Consider the following 19637-nt stretch of genomic DNA (forward strand, 5'->3'; position numbering starts at 1 on the left):
AGAAATTAATGTATATCTTTACCGCAGGAGGGAGAGGAATGGAAAGAGAAGGGAAAAAGGGAGTCAAACGCCACCCCTTCCTGCTACGACCCTCATTCTGTTGACCCTTGCCCACGGAGCACTGATCTGCCCTCTGGGGAGTGGTAGTGCCAATCCAGTGTCTCAAGACCAGCGGAAACAAAGGAGACAAAGACAGCATCAGCGATCGCATGTAAGGATTTTACATGGGACTCAGAGTAAATGTTTCAACAGGGAGAGCCAAGCAGATGGACCTCATCAGTCTTGTTGCTCGGGTGTCTGTGGTCTGGTTTATAGGGAGACTCGTGCACTGGTAGCCATGTCCAGTAGGAAACTAAATGTGTCCAGCCCTGTTTTCTGGCTGTGAGGCCAACTGGCATGTAATGAGCTGCATCCATGCTTGAGAACCCTGCAAAACACGGTGGCTGCTGCCAAACTCCCGGTGGGGAACAGTGCCTCCGGTGGTTCCCAGAGTCTGGGGTTTGCTTGGTGGGGAGCTAGCAGGCCTGGGGCAAGACTGTGCTAGGACCTCCTGAACAGTGTAACAGTGTCAGCACTTCGGTGCCAATGCCTGGGAATAGGCCACGGCACGTCTCATTCCACAGACATAACATGTGCCTGCCCCCCGTGTCCTTCTTTCTAGCAAAGGCATGAATCCTGCTAAGGCAGTAAGCAGCTATATTTAAAACAAAGTATTTACAAGTTTGGGGGTTTTTTTGTGTTGTGTTTTGTTTTGTTTTTTTTTTAAATTAACCTTTATTTTCCCGTCCAGATTATGGATCTGATTAGTTTTGCAGGTAGTTAACCTAGGTTTAAGAAAATCCAGATAAGGGGGAGGGGGGCATTAGTTACCCAGAAGAGTGTATCCTAGATCACAAGCAAGAACAGGAAGTGCTCAAAACTACCTCATTGTTTTCTACGAAGGACTATTTTACTATTTTTAATTGCACCAAGCCCCCTAAAATTACCATCCCATCTATATGTGCTTTCCCCTTACCCCCTGGATTTTTTATAACAGGAAGAAAACCCCATCAAAGTACAGTTCAGATATGAGTCCTGTACGTAATCTAATAGTCAGTGTTAGACTAAAGGTTTAAACAATGCCTGGTTTGCTTTTCAGCAGAGGATTTCTCTCAGTGCTACTAGGGAAGAAAATTGCTTTGAAATTGCTGAAGTAAGCAGTTAGTCCCTCCTGGTTCTCTGCCCGTCCTGCACTTCTCTCAATCGGCTTGTATTGCTTGTATCGCCTGCAAGGAATGTGCACAGTTAGTTGCTGAAAGACATTTAAATGAAAGTCCACATTTAGCATGCGACCAGCGCGTAAGAGAATTAATCATGTATTCATAACATATATTCTCTCCCGCCCTTCCCTCTTCAATCCCGTCTAATGGTTAACAGCCATAGGTCAGTAGTGGTGACTAAGGCCTGGTTAATGAGAAGGCTCCGTTGCTTAGTGGCGTACCGTTGCTCTGTGAAGGTGTATCTTTCTCACTGCTGACTGTGAAGGGTGAGCATACTCTTGACTCAGAGGAGTCTTGGTGCAGTCTTGGAGTTTCATGAGAAACATCCAAGCTAATAGTGCAGTAACATGTGCTCCTGTTAACTACTTTCCTGCATGCCCAGCACCTTTTTCCCAAAGAATTTATCTGTCAATTATTTAATGAAGAATTTTGATGATTAATTCTTGATCTGTCAGTCATTCGCAAACACTTCTTGTAAGAGTTTTAGAGCTAAATTAAATTTCTGTTTGTTAGGTTTTACTGCGTATGTAAATCACATCATGCAGTTAGAGTTTGCTTGCTGCTTACATGCAGTTCCCAGGCCTTCTAGTATTACTATTTGTGCTTATGGGCACAGAATGTAATTTTCTATGAAAGTCTTTAACATTTGCATATTTTCCAATGGTTTTGTGGCTTAGCCAGTAATCTCTTTTTCTTGAATATTTGCCAGAATATTTGTGAACAACAATAAAAAAGAAACAAAAATATAGCTAATGCAAATTTAAGTTGTTGGTTTTGTTAATTTAAACTAATATTTTTGGCGGTTCCTTGAACTGTTTTTAATCCTAGAAACTAGCAACTTACTTGTAAAGGACAAAAGCCCCAATGGCGGCAAACACTGCCAACAAACCAAGGAAGATAAAGACACCTTCTGTTGTTCTTGATGATGATCCTAGAGTTCAGAAAGCAGTTTGATTAAAAGTTAGCCACATTTTTACGGTGAGGTGGATTTTCTAAAAAAGCCCATCATTTTTACTTGATTGCTGTAGAGACTGAAGTACACTTAATACTTCTAATATGCCAAGTGTTGGAGGTCAGTGACTTTGGCAGGAGGTGGTGCTTTCAAATCCTAATCGGTTTAATTCTTGGTTCCACCAGAGTGTGAGTTGAGCTTTGTCAGTTCTCTCATATTAACCATGCTCCTGAGACACATGGATGCCCTTCCAGCATGGAAGGGAACGGAGGGTCGTGCTGGCACCTGACAAGGTGAGGCTAATTTGCTCCTTGCCAATTGCTATGCTAGGGAAACATTTACACTGAGAGTATGAGAGATGCAGTCTCTTTATAATCTTTAATGTTAGAATCATCTTCAGCTTTCTCTTAGGGATGATGGCCAGAGGAAAGGGGATAAAAAAGGAGTTTCTTAAATGTTATTGTTTGTTGCAGTCCCATATGCTAATATGGCAGCGTGTGGCTGAGAGATTGATGGACTTAGGCTTGTTTGCCTTATCCAAGAGTTGAGGGCTCTGCTTTTCTAACATGCTCATTCTGGGAAATTAACTTTGGGCTCTGTCTGTCATTGAACTCTGCCTTCTGGTTTGCCATCAACCATTTCACCCACATCTACTCCTAATTCCATCGTATCTGATGGAAGAAGCCAAATCATTACAGGGATTTTTTTAAAATTTGTGTTAAATATCTTAATTTTCCGGTCCACAGGCTGTACCTTTATCGAGTTTACTGACACTGAGACACATTCTTGGTCTTCCCATTAACAATAGTATTTATACAATGAAGTAACCTAGAGGTGCATGCTGGCTTACCTTTCCAGTTATTAATTTATAATTGCTGTCTATGAAAATCAAGATATCAAAGTGGGGTTTACTTGGTACATGTGCCTCATATATTTCTCAGTTTGTTGATACAGTTGTTTGTGAAGGCTTGACCTCGTTCCTAGTTTACACAATATTTTTGCTGAGACTGTAGAGATATACCTTACTTTATGAATAAGGTAAGTCCTCGGACTAGTTTGCAAAGCAACACATACTGATGGGATGGGTCAAAATCACAGGGTTGCAACCCATTCAACAGCAGTTTGAGCAAGTTAAGAGTGGATGCCTACAAAACCCAGGCCCAGTTCTGCCAAGTTTCAAGGGCCAGATGTTTAGGCACCAAATATTCAGGCACCAAATACTCAGGCACCAAATTATGGGAATTTCAGAAATTCATAAATACTTGCCTTCTCTTGAAATGAATGGAAAATTGTGGCACATGAGAGACGTTTGCAAACATTAGATGGGCTCCTCCAGAAGATGACTCAAAGCAGCAACCTCTCTTAGATCCTAATTCTGCTTTGATTATAGTGGAAGCCCCAAAGTACAACTTAGCTTTGCCCTCTGGAGGAAACCTAGGAACACCAGCCTTGTTGGGCTAAAGTTAGCCTCTGTGAATACAGTTTTGGAAAATCCTACTGCATGCTTACTTTCATCTTTAGGAGCTGGAATGCACTTACAGGTCAGGCATTGTGTCTTAGTCATCATGAACTGATTTCGGTACAGCTAAATTTATACAAAATCAGCCAAAAATACTGTGGCAAATGACTGCAAAGGGTCAGTTGCTTGGCTGATAGTAATTAAAGAGTTCAGAAGAGTCACTAGGACATTGCAGTGGGAGGTCAGGAGGCCAATGGAGTGGGAGCAGAGAGACAGCATGATCATTTCAACTTCTGACTGAGGCTGAGTTTAATACCTGGTTCTGTCAAAGACTGCTTGGATAACCATCAGCAAGACACAGTGATACTCACCCAACCAAAGGTAAACCTGTTCTGAAATAGTCACCCTGGGAAGACTCTGTAGTCAATGAATGTTACACAGATCTTTCCAGAACCTGATTCATCTTATCCTCATGTAGAAATAGAAACCTGGTCAAGGTCAATGGGCTACAAAGAGGGCCCAGCGCGGCCAGCTCAGCTGCAGACTTTGATTCTGTCTCAAGTGAGCTGAATTCCTCTCTGTTTCTACTATTTCTCCATGTGTGGAGTAGGCTGGCTGGCATGTCCTCCACCTGCTTTTCTGCCCAACAGAGTTATTCTGTGGAAAAATACATTATGGCTTAAGAACCGTTCATATTCTGTGATACTGAAGGGTTTGTGTAATTACTGTACTCACTGGATCATAAACATAAATCAAACCAAGTTCTAACATCTAAAATTCCTGTAGGGAAAGAATCGTCCCTTTATCTTTGCATGGACTCTCACACAAGCTGGCGCAGTCTCAGCTGAGGCCTCCAGGCATAAAAAAAACCCCATATAAATTCCTGTGGTCTTCCCCCCGGCAGGGAAATGAGCACAGGGAGAAGCAATTCACAGACGACCCGCATCTGCTCTGTGTGGACTCACCTCCTCCATTTACAGAAATCAGCGCACTGGCAAGGGCTTGACTTGTGTCATCCCCCAAGGTGATGTTTATACAGTATGTTCCAGGTTCCTCAAAAGCTCTCCTGATGGTGAGTAAGCATTCATCAGTGACGATGATGGGGTCGCATACCACACTCTTGGACACCTGGCACGTGGGGTCAGAAACTACTGTGCAGACATCTGTGGGGAGACTGGGATGGGAAGACAGAGCACATTGCATCATGTGGAGTCCTGTTAGCCCAGTTCACAAACCCATTGCACTGATCCCCCAGTTTTATGCTGGTGCCCGTTTACTGAAATCAGCAGCACTATAGTGATTGAAGTGTTTTATTAACACATTATATGTATATTTTATACATTCCTATACATACATGTGGATTTTATATAAAATGCGTATGTACAAACTATATAATTATATCTGCTTGCTTTACATATCATTTAACATTTTATGGTGGTCACAGAATTACCTGGCTCAAATCAGCTTATAAGGTCTGTTACCTTTAATACACATCATTAAGAAAGGAATGCAGATTCTTATATGTAGTATCATGTGCCAAAAAGTAAATGCTAACTTAAGAGAGGTTAATTGTTTTTCAGTTGCATTACCAAGATGATTCTTGTACTTTTCAGTCCTCTCAACTTTAATCCCCTTCTAGGAGCTAGGAATATTAGTGTAATGTTTTCCTATCCAAGAAATTGCTTGAACACACCCATTTACTCTATGTCTCAAAAAATCATGGCCAAAAAGAAAGGATTTCCTTCCAATTCCAGTAGACTGCTTCCCATTTTACAGTAAGTGCTGAAATCTTGTCTTGGCCAGGAAAATATAGAATTGTTTCTCCCCACTATCTAGTTCTCTTATTTTTACTGAGGTTTGACATTTGCTCTGAATCCTGAGAGCCTGGCAGTAACCTCTGTTGCCATAGTTTACAAATGAGACTTGCGTTATCTTTAGTTCCAGTCAAGAAATAGAAACACTGCAGTTCCCAACTTTTGTTCATGCAGCCTCATCTAAGTGCAGACAGCGTTCCAGCACCTAATTATTTTTAAAGAGGGAAGACTGACAGTTTCATTCACACACTTACCTCCCTTGGCAGGTAACAACAAAGTCAACCAGTGAGTTTTCAGCTTGACTTTCTGTCATCTGGATGCTCATCATCTGAATAATATTTACCTCAAGGATTCCCTCTGGGAGAGGAAACAGATGTCAATGGCAGGACACATGACAAGCTCTGAAGTCTGTGTGTACAGAACCTCAAGTGTCTGGCTGATGCTCAGTTCAGGTCTTGTTTTCCATAACCTCCTCTTGAAGGGTTTGAAAGCTGAGAAATTTTCCAGTGCTTTCCCTGTGAGGCTGCTCCTTTCTGCTCTGCTTTATTTTTCCATTGTTATTATTATTTACTTATTTATTTTACTGAATCACTTCCTGGTCCCACTACCCATGACTTCTGCGCATGCCAAGGTCAGTTCAACCTTACGTGATCGCCCCAGGCCAGTATGCTTCCAGTGTGGCAGGTTCAGAAGCTGATGATATAGAAAGTAGTGATATGGTGCACATCCCCACCAGCCATTTTCCAGTCCAAGTGCCTGGAAACACCACATGTAGCATGGGGGCAGCCATCAGCAGGCATCCAGATCAAGGCCCAGCCTCACGTGTCTGAAACCAAGGGGCCATAACCTCTGCCGCTAGGTCCTGGCAGAGCGCGTAAAGAAACCAAAGTTAGCCAGTTAGCTGTCTGTACGTTAATCTTTAAAAATGTCAGCTAGGTCCAAGAGAAGGCTCTTATTGTGGGTCTCGCGTATTTGATAAAAGGGAGCCTAAATAAACGTTATCTCTACCATACATTGTTGTACATTATTAACCTCATTCCTCCATTCAGGTGTTGACCCACATCCTTACCTACGATAGAGATACCAGTTCTGTAGTATCCATTTCTGTAAATATGGCAGCCTCCATCAGGATTATCTTCCATGGACTCGACAGTGGTAGAAGAGTCTGAATTAGAAGATGCTTCAGTCATTACTGTTGAGTTGAGGGAGAAAGAATAGATCCGCAGCTTTAGAACGAGTTCTGCTTAGAGGTATCCTGAACATGGCCATATGTTTCAACTGCATTCATTACATAGGTCATTAATGACTTTGGTTTGCAGCTGTGCAGTCATGTATGTTTCTGTATGGGATCATGGTAATAAGCCTTAAAGAAAACACACAAGCCCAGTTGTAGAACCCTGGAGTGGCCTGGATAGCCTCACTCTAAAAGCCACTTTGCTAGTCACCCATCTTTGTGAAATAAAAGTGAGACTGCAAGGTTTGATATAATGAAACACTTCTTTAAAATTTGCAAATCAATTATAGAAGAAATCCAAAGGCCAATAAAAGGTTTAAAATGCTCTCTTTAAAAGCAGGTATTTTCCCATTGCTCTACATTACAGCTAGTGGAAAAATGAAGAGGGGAAGTGGTGAAAATTACATCTTTCCTTTCATTTTTCATTCTCACTCAACATTTTGGTAAAAGCACATATTAAAATTCTGAAATTTGAAAAATATAGCCACATTTACAATTTAATAGTAGCAGTATTATAAGTACCCAGGCTTAAACTGCAGGCCTTTTGCAAACCTTAAAACCCTCTGAGATGATAAACCAATGCTGAACATAATGAAAGTTATTCTGAAATATGATAGTGCATAAATTTAAAGTGGAAAAGCCATTCTGGGTTAATGCCATGTGGAAATCCCGTATTTTGGAATACGAGAAAGTTTTTTCTAGTTCAATCCAATCTCATTTAATTTTGTGTGGAAGTTAATGCAAACCAGAAAGGAACTGGCTATAAGAGTGTTCTGAAATACCTTTTTCTCACTTAAAATATACATCTTACCTCAGAAGATGACCCTGAGTAGGCAGGGCTAAAACCACTTGAACTGGTGTGGTAGAGGGTATAAAAACAAATTTATATGTACTGCATGTCCACCTGAAGACCTCTGTGTGCTGTCAGTGTGGTGGTAGAACTGGATGTGTAATGTGTTAAATGTGTAAGTGATCCCTACCATAGAATCATAGAAGAGATTGTGCTTATTGACTCTGTTTCTAAACCAATTTATAGAGGGTTTGCAGCGCTTTGCAGCTCTTTCATCGATAACAGTAAAACTTCTAAAGATATGAACTTAAAATATCACAATTTAGAGTTTTAGCATAGCTTCTAATATCACTGCTGTTTGATAAACTTACCTGCTGAGGTGGGGAGTGGTGCAGTGGGTGTTACTGGCGTGCAAGGTACGGGTATAATGGCTTGGACAGTTAAATTCAGAGTGAAGTTTCCTTGCAGAGTATAGGTGTGAGATGTAGAGGAACCGCTGGCTACAAATAAGCCACTTCCATCTCCAAAGTTCCACTTGTAGGAGATGGCAGAATTATTAAGATAGTAGCTGGGATCATGGATCTTCACATCAAATGTGATTGGTGAGTCTTTGATAAAAATGGAGTCTGAGATGTTGCGGTCATGTTTTTGGAACATACTCACAAATATTGGAATTTTGTCTGGAAGGGGAAAAAAAAAGAAGTAAATAAATAAAGCATACATACTTGGCTGTAAACAACAAACAGCTCCAAAGTCCCCGAACAGCAACAGTCAGAATGTGAGACATTAATATCTTTAACACGGTTTTCTGCTTTAATTTGATTTACTGATCTGAGGAGTGAATGTCAGTAAGAAACAGTTACCCAGAAAAGTATGGGAACAAATGAGGAATCAGAGGCATCTGTGGAAGATTGCATTTCCTCTTGTAAATCATTTTTCATTACAAAGCAGAGGTGTGACAACTGAGCTAGATACAAAGGTAGATTACATTACTCAAGGCAATTTACCAGAGATTCCACATTCATATTAAAAACCTTTCTCAGGCCAATGTCTTCTTTTTGTGCCAGATGGTGCTTATGCTGAATTCTTTTAACACCTGAACAACAAATACCCCGAGTATTTGACTACAGTTTATTCCAGCACGCTCACCTGTTACAACGTAAGTGGCACTTGCTCTTGCAATTGGAACATATGCTGGGTGCCCTCTCCTGTAAATGGATACTGCCATCGTGTGTTTGCCAAGAGTGATATTTGCTGTGTTGACTGAAAAGCGGGCTGAAGATCGTCCAGTTGTTTGGTGGTACTGACCTGAAACAGAACATGAACTTATAATATATTTTCCCCTTCAGCCTAGCTACAAGTTGTTTTAAGAGAAGCAATATCTCTGTGAATCTTGGATTGTCTAAATAAAAATAGATAGTTTAGAATTGTCTTTCAGTTATCTGGCAGGAGTTTTTGGAGGACTGAATACTTTTACAATGTGTTTACTCCCATTATTTTTATGTTTTTTTGAAGGTGTCAGAAAGATGTCCCAAATTTCACTAATCTAAGAAAAATTTGCCAAGGCATCTACATCTTTCCAAAGCAATTACATTACATTGAACCATTAGGGTTATGTAGTGGATGGTGTTGCCTCTTAAGCTTTTTAAGTGATCTTGTGTTTGTATGCTTTCAGTGTAGCAAGACGATATAATACCTCTTGCTTCATACCCTAGAGCCCTTTGTATACATTTGCTTATTTGTAACAGCTGATCGAGGTAGGTAAATAGTATCACCTCTGCGTAAAATTTGGGACATTATTATTATAACTCATGCTGATACTGATGGTAATACCGATTTAGCCAAGCTAACTTTAGCTACATACTAAATCTTTGTATCCTATGTCAGGAATAGCCCAACCGTTACATACTCGGGAGCTGAAACACTGAAAATCAGCATCTGTGACGAGATCAGTACCATACAGTCAGTGGCAGTTTTCACGTCCCCAGAGGCAAGAAGTGCTGCACCATTAAACTGATCTGAAGATATACAGCGCAATGGTCTCTCTTAAATTTAAGAATCCGAAGTGGCAGTGAGCAGTCAACAAATCATCTGACTGACCTGCTCGGATCCTCTGTTTTCCTAGAAAAGGATCCTGAGTACTACTGCAAGGAAATTAATTTTCTTCAGTGGTAGTACTGTGAATGCAGATTTAAAGAGAATTTCCTGGTAATCCATGATTTCCAGACTGAGCAGTTGATGGCCTCTCTGGAAAGTGGGGAAAGAATTTGGGATCTCCACTCAAAAGCATGGAATCCTTTTTAAAGGACTTTTATTAAAACATACTCGACAAATGAGTTAGTGTACAGAGTGAATATAAGCTTTGTAGCGTCAGCCAAATGAAGGGACGCGTTGCAGTACTAACCTAATGTGTGAAACACGTAGACAAAGTTCCTTCTCCTCCGGCCAGGATAATGAGGGAAAGGTCTCCCATCTGGGAATACATTATGGCTGTGGTTGCTTGTACAGTTTTCCCAGCCACAGTTGTCAATCCATTCATTCCAGTTGTAGATATAGACTTGCTGATCCTGGGAAGCTGGAGGATCTAAGTGTAGAAATAGGACATGTTCCCAGTCAACTGAGAAATGTGCAGAAAGTCAGGAAACAGGAGGCAGACACACCAGGTTACAGCAGTTATTCCACTTAAACAACAGGTTAAGGGGTATTTTTAGACTGACATTCGTTTTTTCCAAGATTGTGCTTTGTTTGGTTTTTAATGTAAACACTGAATTATTTTGGCTTGGCATTGTTTTATTTAGAAGCTTAAAAAATTTTACTGTCTCATGGGCCAGACAGAATTTAAAATTGCTTGCCTAAAACTTGCTGTTGACTACACAGGACTCTACTGTTTCACTGGAGTTAATGGGGCTACCTGAATATTTGGCAAGCAGAATCTAAAGTTTTAAGTAGAAATAGCAGCCGTGGAAGCACTGTGAGGAAGTGACTTAGTTTGTTTTGTCAGAAAAGTTTTCTATGGCACCTTTAAATAACTTAGACATGAATTTCAGTTCCTTTCTGAATAACAAAAAGACAGTTTCCTTCCCCAAACAGCACAACAGATATTAAGTAGAGAATGGATATCAGCAGTTAACAAAACATTAGACAGTCAAAAAGTAGAACTCAGGCTGACAAAAAATTTGCTGATATGCCTTGAAATGAAAATTAGTTTGATCAGTAAAAAAATTTGTTGAACATTTATGAATTCAGAGGAAGAAAGGTACAACAGTCTGTTTCGCTCTAGATCTGGCAGCTTCAAACATTGGAATTATGATAGGTTTTTTGCGCCGTGTAACAGTAAATAGGATAAAAAAGGGGATTCTCTGATGAAAAGACTGCTTGATTTTTAAATTATTTATTTTCCTGTTTGTTTTTAATTCTTAAAAGTTGGGAATATGAGATATAGTCTTTCTTGAAGGTTTTTCAAGATGCAGATGATGGTTAGTGAGTTCTACAATTCCTAATTGAAAAAAAAAAATCTCGATTTTATAAATAGACAGCTTTTTAAATTTGGAAGAAAACAGTGTGACTGTGCAACCTTGTGACTGAGCTGAAAAGCAGTAACAGTTTTGTGAGGAAGCCAAATTAACGTCACTGTTTTGGGAAGGCAATTTTATAGTGAAGGCAAATCTTAAATTAAATTACCTGGCCATTATATATAGTGGGTACAGAACAGTAAAAATACCACAGTGATCTTCTGAGGAAAGAGGCTGGTTAGACACGAGTGTAGTTATCAGCTAAAAGCAACATGGCTGTTGTTCATAGGGTGCGCCTCTGATGTTTTCAAAGATTCATGGCATGTTCACACCAGCACCATAGTCAGACTTGCGTACAGTGCGTTACCTACCCTGGGTACAGTTTCTCTTGTATATTATGTTGCCATCAATATCTTCTTTCTGGCACTTGGGAAACTGGAGAGTCACAACAAAGGTCACATTGGATCCTACCAGTGCTGGGCTATCAGTGTCCAATTTGGCTGTCACCCTTCCGCCTGTAGAAAAGAAAATTGGTCTTCGCTGCAGTAAAGGATGCATCAGAGCAGCAGCTACCTTCAACTGTGCACTATTTATATTAGAAATGCTTTATTGATTCCTCTGTTTCCAAGGGGTTTTGTGCTCCTAAGTCACTTGCACTGTTATCAAAACCCCAACTGAAAACAATCAGAGGAACTCATCGTATCCCCCCACATCACTTACTGGTCTGTCATTCATTTCCTTCTTAGAGCTAAGAATATGGGATTTTTGCCCATAGGGGTCAATATATTCCAAAGGAGAATATTTTTGTTTCTCCCCAGGGATACAGCCTTTAGACTTCAGCTCAGACCAGGTGATAATAAACAGGGTCTTCACCGAAGTTGTCAAACTGAAGCCCGCAGTGCCCTACTGAGGTAGCAGTTGAAGCTACCTGTCCTCTAGGGCATGTTTCAAATAATGGATTGTCCTAGAGCCCCGGTCATCAGTACTGCTTAATAAGTATTAATGTCTGAGACTGTGAGTTATGGGAAAGCATTTACTGTAACAACTCACTGTTCTGCTTCCTCAGACCACATACTACGAATGGTATCAAAGCCAATCATCTCAAATTTGCTCTTTCTTGCAGTGGTGGTGAATATTGCACCTATGAAAAAGCACTATAGCACCTGCACTCTTCAATGAGGTGGATTTTCTGGCCAATTTTCTCAGTGTCTTTGAAATGCCTATGTGCAATCACCTTTCCAGCAGTCCTTCCATCTGGGATCTCCTTCTTCCCAGAAAGGGTAAAGCTTTTCGTTCCATGTATTTTGATCACTAGCCCAGCCTTGTAGCTTCTTGTAGGATGTGACAGGAGAAGTTCTTCCATTGCTCAGCACATCTTGAAACCCTGGAGAGAAAAACAAACATGCAATGTAATAGCATTTTCCCTACCACCCTATAAAGACATTGCTCTTGTCCTGAACAGCCTTCTTATTACAGCTATAGTCTTATACTGATTAGAAAACTCTTCACCAGTAGGAAGTTATGGAATTTTATCATTGCAGCTATAAACACATCAACTATGACCAACATAAAGACAATTCCACCACTGACAGACCGACATTTTTCTAGTTGCACTATTGCAAGCTTTCCAGAGAAAGAATATAAAGGCCTACCACATTTTCACTATACCAGAGCAATTGTTTGTATGAATGGACATAACCCTGCAACAATATCAGGCTAGTTGTACAGAGGTTGCTTGATTGCTGACTGCTTTGTGTTTGCTCGGTAATAAATTTATGAGTAAAAGGCTAACAGGGTAAATTCACTCTGTGTCTGAGTTGTGCTCCAGTGGAAGTTATGCCAGGAATTAATTTTGACCCAGTGAAGCTTCTTTGGTGAGCTGGCTGGTGGTTTGGGTAGGAGGGGTGGAACAAACTGTAACAGAAGCTGGTATTTCCAGAAAAGGAAATTTAGAGCTGAATAGTAAATTCAATGTGTTTATAATACAACAACAAAAACATACTAGCTTCATGTCTATTACTTTAAAATGGCTCAGATATTAAATAACTTTAATAACCTCTTTCTTCTCATATTACTACAAATGATGGGCTCAAACTTTTCCCAGGCCTTCTAGGATCTCTCTTTCTGTCACAAAGCACACATAATGAAAAGCAAAGTAAATATCCAAGTAACGTGTAGAAACATGTCAACCGCTGTAGGATGCCATAAAAATATGTTTGTAAAAGTAGGCTCGTAGGCAGAGTTCCATTAAAGCCTGGGGGCTTTAAACAATTCTGCCATGTTAATCAGGTAACTGCTGGGCATGCCATTCTGTCACAACATCAAGGGAGTTAGGATTTCTGCTTTTCATGGCTTTATTTTAAAGGTAGCTGATGCTGAATGCCTCTGAGATTTATATCCAAGCGCAACAAAGAGCTGGATGACTTCAAGGAAAATGCAGAGACCTGTAAGAAGGGCAAGAATGGCCCTGTGCGCTGTAACGTAACTGGCTGTGCTGGAATTTCTCCGGGTTTTGGAAAAGGCACAGAGCAGGTGTAGCCAGTCTAAGCACGGTCTTTATGGGCATGTGACTCCTAATTTTACTGCAAGGGAGAACCAGAGAAACAGCACTGAAAAAGAGGCAGGAGCTGTTTTCTCTTGATGTTTTATTGCTTAGTGAGATTTCTGCTGGGCAGGAAGGACTTCCCGTGGCCAGTCCCATCTCAATGGTCACTCTGAACTGATGCCGGTAGCTCTCTCCCCAGCCTTGAGGACGAACAGATTTTGCACTCAGAGACATAGTCTCCCACAGTGTTTTGCCCTACAGGAGCTCCCCACGGTCTCACTTAAATCACTTGAATCAAGTCTTTCCTGCAGATTTAATATATTTTGATGTGAGCAAAGCATAACATCATGACTGGTATTTACTTAATGACCCATATCACATGCTGTATTGTTTTCAGTCTTGGTCAGAAGAAGAGTTGGGTAATGTTGTCCTTCAGAAACTTTTCTCAGGAAAAAAAACAGATTAGCAACTATAAAAGTATTTTTCAGAAGCTTATCGAGTTCAATTACGTTTTAGGTCATTAAATTAATGTGCCGTCTTATTTGAAAGTAAGTGGCTAGGGATTTTTCCTAATTTCTTTTTCCCATTGTCTTTGACTTTATCTAAAAATTATTTACTGAATAAAGATGTTTTGGTTTTGTCAGATCAAAACATTTCAGTCATTTTTTTTCCCCCAAATGCTCAATTCATCAAAAAGAGCTGGAGCACTTTTAACTTTATAAATGCTTTTAATTTTGAATTTTCAATAACAATCCTTGAATTCAGAAGTTATTTTCTTGTCCAGCTTTGGTAATAGCTGTGGTCACTGCTTCTAAATCACAAGCTCCTTAGGCATTTCTGTGCTTCCCTGATGTGCTTTGTTTATTTCAATCGAACATAAAACATTTCACAAGCTTCAGGACAAGACAAAGACATTTTTTCAGATGAGCAGAGACTTCAGCACTAGTTTCTCTAACACATGGCACTGAAGATTTTCAGTTGCTGAATTTAAAGGAACAAAAAGCTTTAATGTATTTCTTCTTTAACAATGAAAAACACTCAAGAACAGATGTTGATCATAACCAAAATTAGAGCAATTCAGTTCAAAATACACAAAGTAATACTACACTCCAAGGAAGTGATTAGTGTAATAGTTTTAGTGAGGTGATCATAGGAGAAAAGCTCTTATACTCTGATTGACTTTCTTCTTTCTCATTCTGGTTTTCATTTTGGTGAAAAATGTAGCAAAGACAAGAAGTTCAGCATTTTCTGTGATAGTGTGTTAGCCATGAAAGAGAGAATGAAAGCCAATGTTAGAACAACAGCAATAAAAAGATGACCCAGCTAAAGAGGATGAAAGTGTATTAGAAGTAAAAAGGCTGGTGTTATGGCCAGGCTAAGAAGACAGAAAATAGTGTAAACTCTCTCAAGTTACATGTGGAAACATGATAAAGCAAGGCAAAAAAGAATTTGAGGAACAACTTGCAAAAACATAAAAACTACTAATTAATATTTTTTTCAAATACAAAAGTAGTGGAAATCTTGCCAGAAAGTCTGTGGGGCCAAAAGATGATGTAGATATAAAAGAAGCATTCAGGGAAGATAAAGGATGAAAGTCAAATACATTAGTTTACATTTTCGTTCACAAAGGAGGAGCATAAGAGGTTTCTGTGCTAGAATTTTCCTTTACAATGATGGAGAACCTCTCTCAAAATGAAGTGTTGGCACGAAAAAAAATAATTATAGAACAAATCAACAACATGAAGAAGTTGTCTAGATTGGGTGGCTCAAAAAGTCTGGTAGTTATTCAAGAGTGAAATAAATGAGCTATTAACCATAGCATGTAACATCTTGCTTAAAAACTGCTTCAGTGGCCGAGAAACAAAAGTTGGCAAATGTGATGACAGTTTTTAAAAACACTTCCAGGGAAGATTTAGAGGATTACAAGAAGTCTGAGGCTCAAATCGGAGAAGCTGGTAGAAACAGCAGTGAAGAACAGAATTAGCAGATACAGTGGATTAATATGATACGCCGTAAAATGACTGCATTCCTCACAAATATATTCGAGTTTCGCTGAGGGAGCCAGAGAGCATGGGAACAAGGCTGACCTGCTTGTTATAGTCTGCTTCAGTTTCAGACGGCATTTCATGAGGTCCCTCGCTAAAGGCACATAAAAGAACTAAGTTACCGTGGGATAAGAATAAAGGATTTCACGTGGATAAATAATTGGCTAGGATATATGAACCAAAAGTTATGAATAAGTGGCCAGTTTTCTCAATTGTTGAAATAATTTAAAATGTTCATAATCTGGAGAACAGGTAAACAGTAAAGTTCTTTAATCAGCTGAAGACAGTGTCATAAAGTAGTAGAGGGGAGGACTGTACGAGACTCGACGACTCCAAGAATAAAACTATATGAAATTCAGTATAGTTAAATGTAACTTTAGTTACAGAACGAGGGGCTCTAAACTAGCTATTGCCACTCAGAAATGAGATCTCATAGCTTTACGGTTTTGAATGCAGTGCTCATTGGTAGTTGAAAAACTAGGAAAAGGCTAGAGAGAGAATGAAGATGAAAATGTCATCACAGCATTGTATAATTCCATGCGCGTTCATGGCTTGAACACTGTATGCTGCTCTGTCCTTCGCAGCTCAAGCAGGGTATAAGAGAACTGAAAAAATACAGAGAAAGGTGGCGAGGATGCTACAAAGGGATATAATTGTTTCCATATGAGGAACAGCTAAATAGACTGTGTCTTGAGCCTGGAGAAGAGGTGACAGAGCAGAATATAAGAACAGAATCACAAACAGCATGGAAGAAGAAGCAATTTGTCACTATTTCTGAAAGTACAAAAGTTAAGGAGAATTAAATGAAACCGGCAGGTTACAGGTTCTACGCACAGAAAAGATATTTCTTCATGTAAGGCACAGTTAAGGTGTGAAAGTTCTTGCTGGCAGGATGTTGTGTGTGCCAAAAATGTACACAGGTTGCAATCAAAACCCAAGTGCATGAACGGATAGAAGAAAAGTCCAGTAAAAACTGTTAAATACAATGACTCTGCATCTGACAGAGGCAGTTCTGGTGCTATAAATCATCAGAGGCTGAGAAAGTGTCCTGAGTGAATACCAGTATACACTTGCCCTGTTACACATCTGTTACTGTTTCCCATTGGAGATAGGTCCAAGGCTAGTTAGATGCTCAGCTGGACCTCAGCTTTTAAGGTCTTCAGTTTCCTTACTGTGGATTCTGGAATTTGAGCCTAAAATCCCATTTCTGGGTTCCCAGCCCTGAGCTCAGGGAGTCAACCTAAGACTGGAGTCAACCTAGGAGCCCAGAAAGAAGCAGAGGACCAGCTCAGTGCCTGCCAGCCGTGGCTTGAGGATCTAATGCCTTGACTGGGCTCCCTGAGGTTGGGGATCCGCAGGTCTGGGTGTCCCGTCGGGGAGCACTGCCTCTGACCTGGCCTCTCCCAGCCACAGCTGAGCTGAGCAAACTGGGAGAAGTCCATTCTGCATTTGCCTTTTTAGCCACGCTTGAGCTGGGGAAATATTATTAGAAATTTCTTGAAATGAGCCAAGGCTTAGCTCCGGTCAGCTCTGTGTATCTGTGGAGTGCAGGGAATAGATAACTGAACAGCTCTTGGCATATTGCTCCAGCTCAGGTGACATTTTTACCCGGAGCCCGGCAGCCCTGAGGTGGAGCTAGCTGTCACCCACCGGTTCCCAAGCACAAGCAACCGCTGCACATGCAAGGAGCGCCATTTTTACCGCACTAGCTCAGGACATCGAGCCCACGGAGGCAGGAGAGAGGACGGGGTGAAGGAAGCACTCACGTGTGGCAGCAGCACACAGCACTGCTTCGGCCAGGAGCAGGAATCCGAGGTGGCGGCGAATACCGCTCATGGTGCTGGAGACCCTGCCTCGGCTCAGCGCACGCAGAGGAGCAGGGAGCGCCCGGTGCCTGCACACGGTAACTCCTCTGGTCCCCACTGAGAAGTGAGAATGAAGTTTCTCCGCTGCTCTGCTCTCCAATTAAATGAAGGGCCCCAGGACTCATCATGTGATGGAATTAAGCAGAGATGCATGATTTTGTCTTCAGCTTCTTTCAGCTCATGTGCTTATGACTCACTCCCTTTGCTTTCAGCATTCCCTGGGATTTCTGAGAGACCTGTTTAGAGCCACACCATTTACCTCGCAGGCATTTTTATACTAGTTTTGCACTATGATCAATTTTTGTACTTAATTTGTTTTTAAATTAGGGATGTTTATTTCCAGAAATCCAAATTAACTTTTGCCCCAGCCTGATTTGCAAGTATTACTGCAACAGCTCACTGCATTTGATGGACCCATCACTACTTAACCGTGTGTCTCTCCCCACATACTGGGCAACAACTCTAAACTAAATGGAGACTGGCTAATTCTAACACATCCTTGGACTTGGCTACTGATCAGAGTTGATTGTTATGGAAAACATTATTTAAACATTTAGTGGGCACACATGTATACCTTCCATCCACAGTTGTACAACACGACACTCCCATGGTTAGAGGTGCGATCACAGACCATATGTAGTGATGGCCAGTCAATACCTAGCTCACAAGTTACCATGACCTACACCCAGACAAGTACTTCACTGTATCTACTTCATGGTGTGCAGAGATAAAGGAAAAATAGACTTATTTTGCTGCCCAACCTAATAATGAGGTATAACCAATGGCTCAAGAAGAGTTGGGTAACACAGGCAGATGGGCAAACACTGCACTTAGTGGTTCAAATTCAGGTTCAACATGCTTCACCAGCCCAGGTTTTCTTCTGCAGGCAGTGCAGCAACTGAATTTCGTTGCAGCCCTGGCAGCCTTGTGAAGCTTCTTGCTTTTGTTTGCAGCAAGGAACAAGCTTTGGTGAGATAACACGGTGTAGAAGCAAGTATGGTCCTCAAGACAGGAGTTCACTGGTGGTTTCAGTGATCCCAAAGTATAGCACTGGCAAGTGAGACACTGGCTAGCCAGAAACCAGCAAGTTGGGCAACACTAAAGCAGTTTTGTTTTGGGCAGGGCAGGTGAAGTCTCTAAGTCCAAGGCACTGTCAACAGAATGAAGAAATTGCCCAATGGAAGGAGATTTTAGAACTATGACTGCTTATTATTTTTATTGTTTTTTATTTGTTCTTAATTTCTTCCATTTTTCTAGCATTTTCTATTAGCTGTGTAAGTTACTGTCACTATCAGGAGTGCCCCAGCCAGCACTGCTCTCAGTAACGCAGGCTCTGATGTCCAGTCCTGTGCATCTTGCATATGTAGACTCCGTGCTTCAGCACCCTCCTGGCTGGAGCCAGCCCCCGCTCCTGCCAGCCAAGGAAAAGGGTGAAGGCAACAGCCTTAGGGATACCAGGCTTGTTTAAACTAAGCCCTCATTATCTGGCAGAAAGGAGAGGGAGCATAAATCAAAGTCAAAGCTGTGACTGACTATGCAAAAAAATCATATGACTGCAGCGTCCTCATGTGATTGTTGCTTTTTTGTTGTTACTAAATCAGCTACATTCCCAGTTGAAATGTCAGGTTTCGAAGCAGTTCACAATTATCTTTTTTAAACCATGTGGGGCATTAACTTTAATTGCACTCTTTTGTTTCCAGGTTGTTGATCCTACAAGTTAAAAGTGACCTTCAAACACTGTGTTTCAGCACTGGGGGCCTGATCCAAAGTCTGCTAGGGAGAAAGGAGGTTTGAACGCTCGTTCCCAACAGGGTTTTGAGAACCTCCAGAGGAAAACTGCTGACAACAAATGCCTGTTAATTAAAAACAAAAATTTATCATCAGCCTAAAAACAATAAAGTTGGTTAGGACGGAGTCTTTTTGCCATGTTATTTGATACATGAAATTGTTACATAAATATTGAGTGACACTCTCAATAAGGGCCAGCTGGTGGAAATTATTAAACACGTTGTAAATAGACTTCAGGGGCACTGAGGATCAGGCCTGCGGTTAGAGGAATCCAAACCCACCAGGCCTGGGGTAATGACTAAAAGGTGGCCATACTGTGACGCTCCGGTCCTCCGTGTTCTCCCTCCTCAGCTCTTGGGCCTTAGACTACACAT

General features: G+C 41.0%; 1 protein-coding gene across 1 annotated transcript; it reads right to left on the reverse strand.

Annotated features, from left to right (window-relative positions):
* Positions 1 to 1111: 1111 nt before the first annotated feature.
* GPNMB (glycoprotein nmb) lies at positions 1112 to 17446 on the reverse strand (the record flags this gene model as incomplete). Its single annotated transcript, XM_082309721.1, has 11 exons — positions 1112 to 1265; positions 2103 to 2190; positions 4636 to 4844; positions 5739 to 5841; positions 6554 to 6676; positions 7880 to 8188; positions 8658 to 8816; positions 9913 to 10092; positions 11392 to 11535; positions 12255 to 12404; positions 17377 to 17446. The coding sequence occupies 11 exons, from the start codon at positions 17444 to 17446 to the stop codon at positions 1112 to 1114; spliced, it is 1689 nt and encodes a 562-aa protein (XP_082165847.1).
* Positions 17447 to 19637: the final 2191 nt, after the last annotated feature.

The sequence above is a fragment of the Platalea leucorodia genome, assembly GCF_965183815.1.
Source record: "Platalea leucorodia genome assembly, chromosome: 1".
Lineage (NCBI taxonomy): Eukaryota > Metazoa > Chordata > Aves > Pelecaniformes > Threskiornithidae > Platalea > Platalea leucorodia.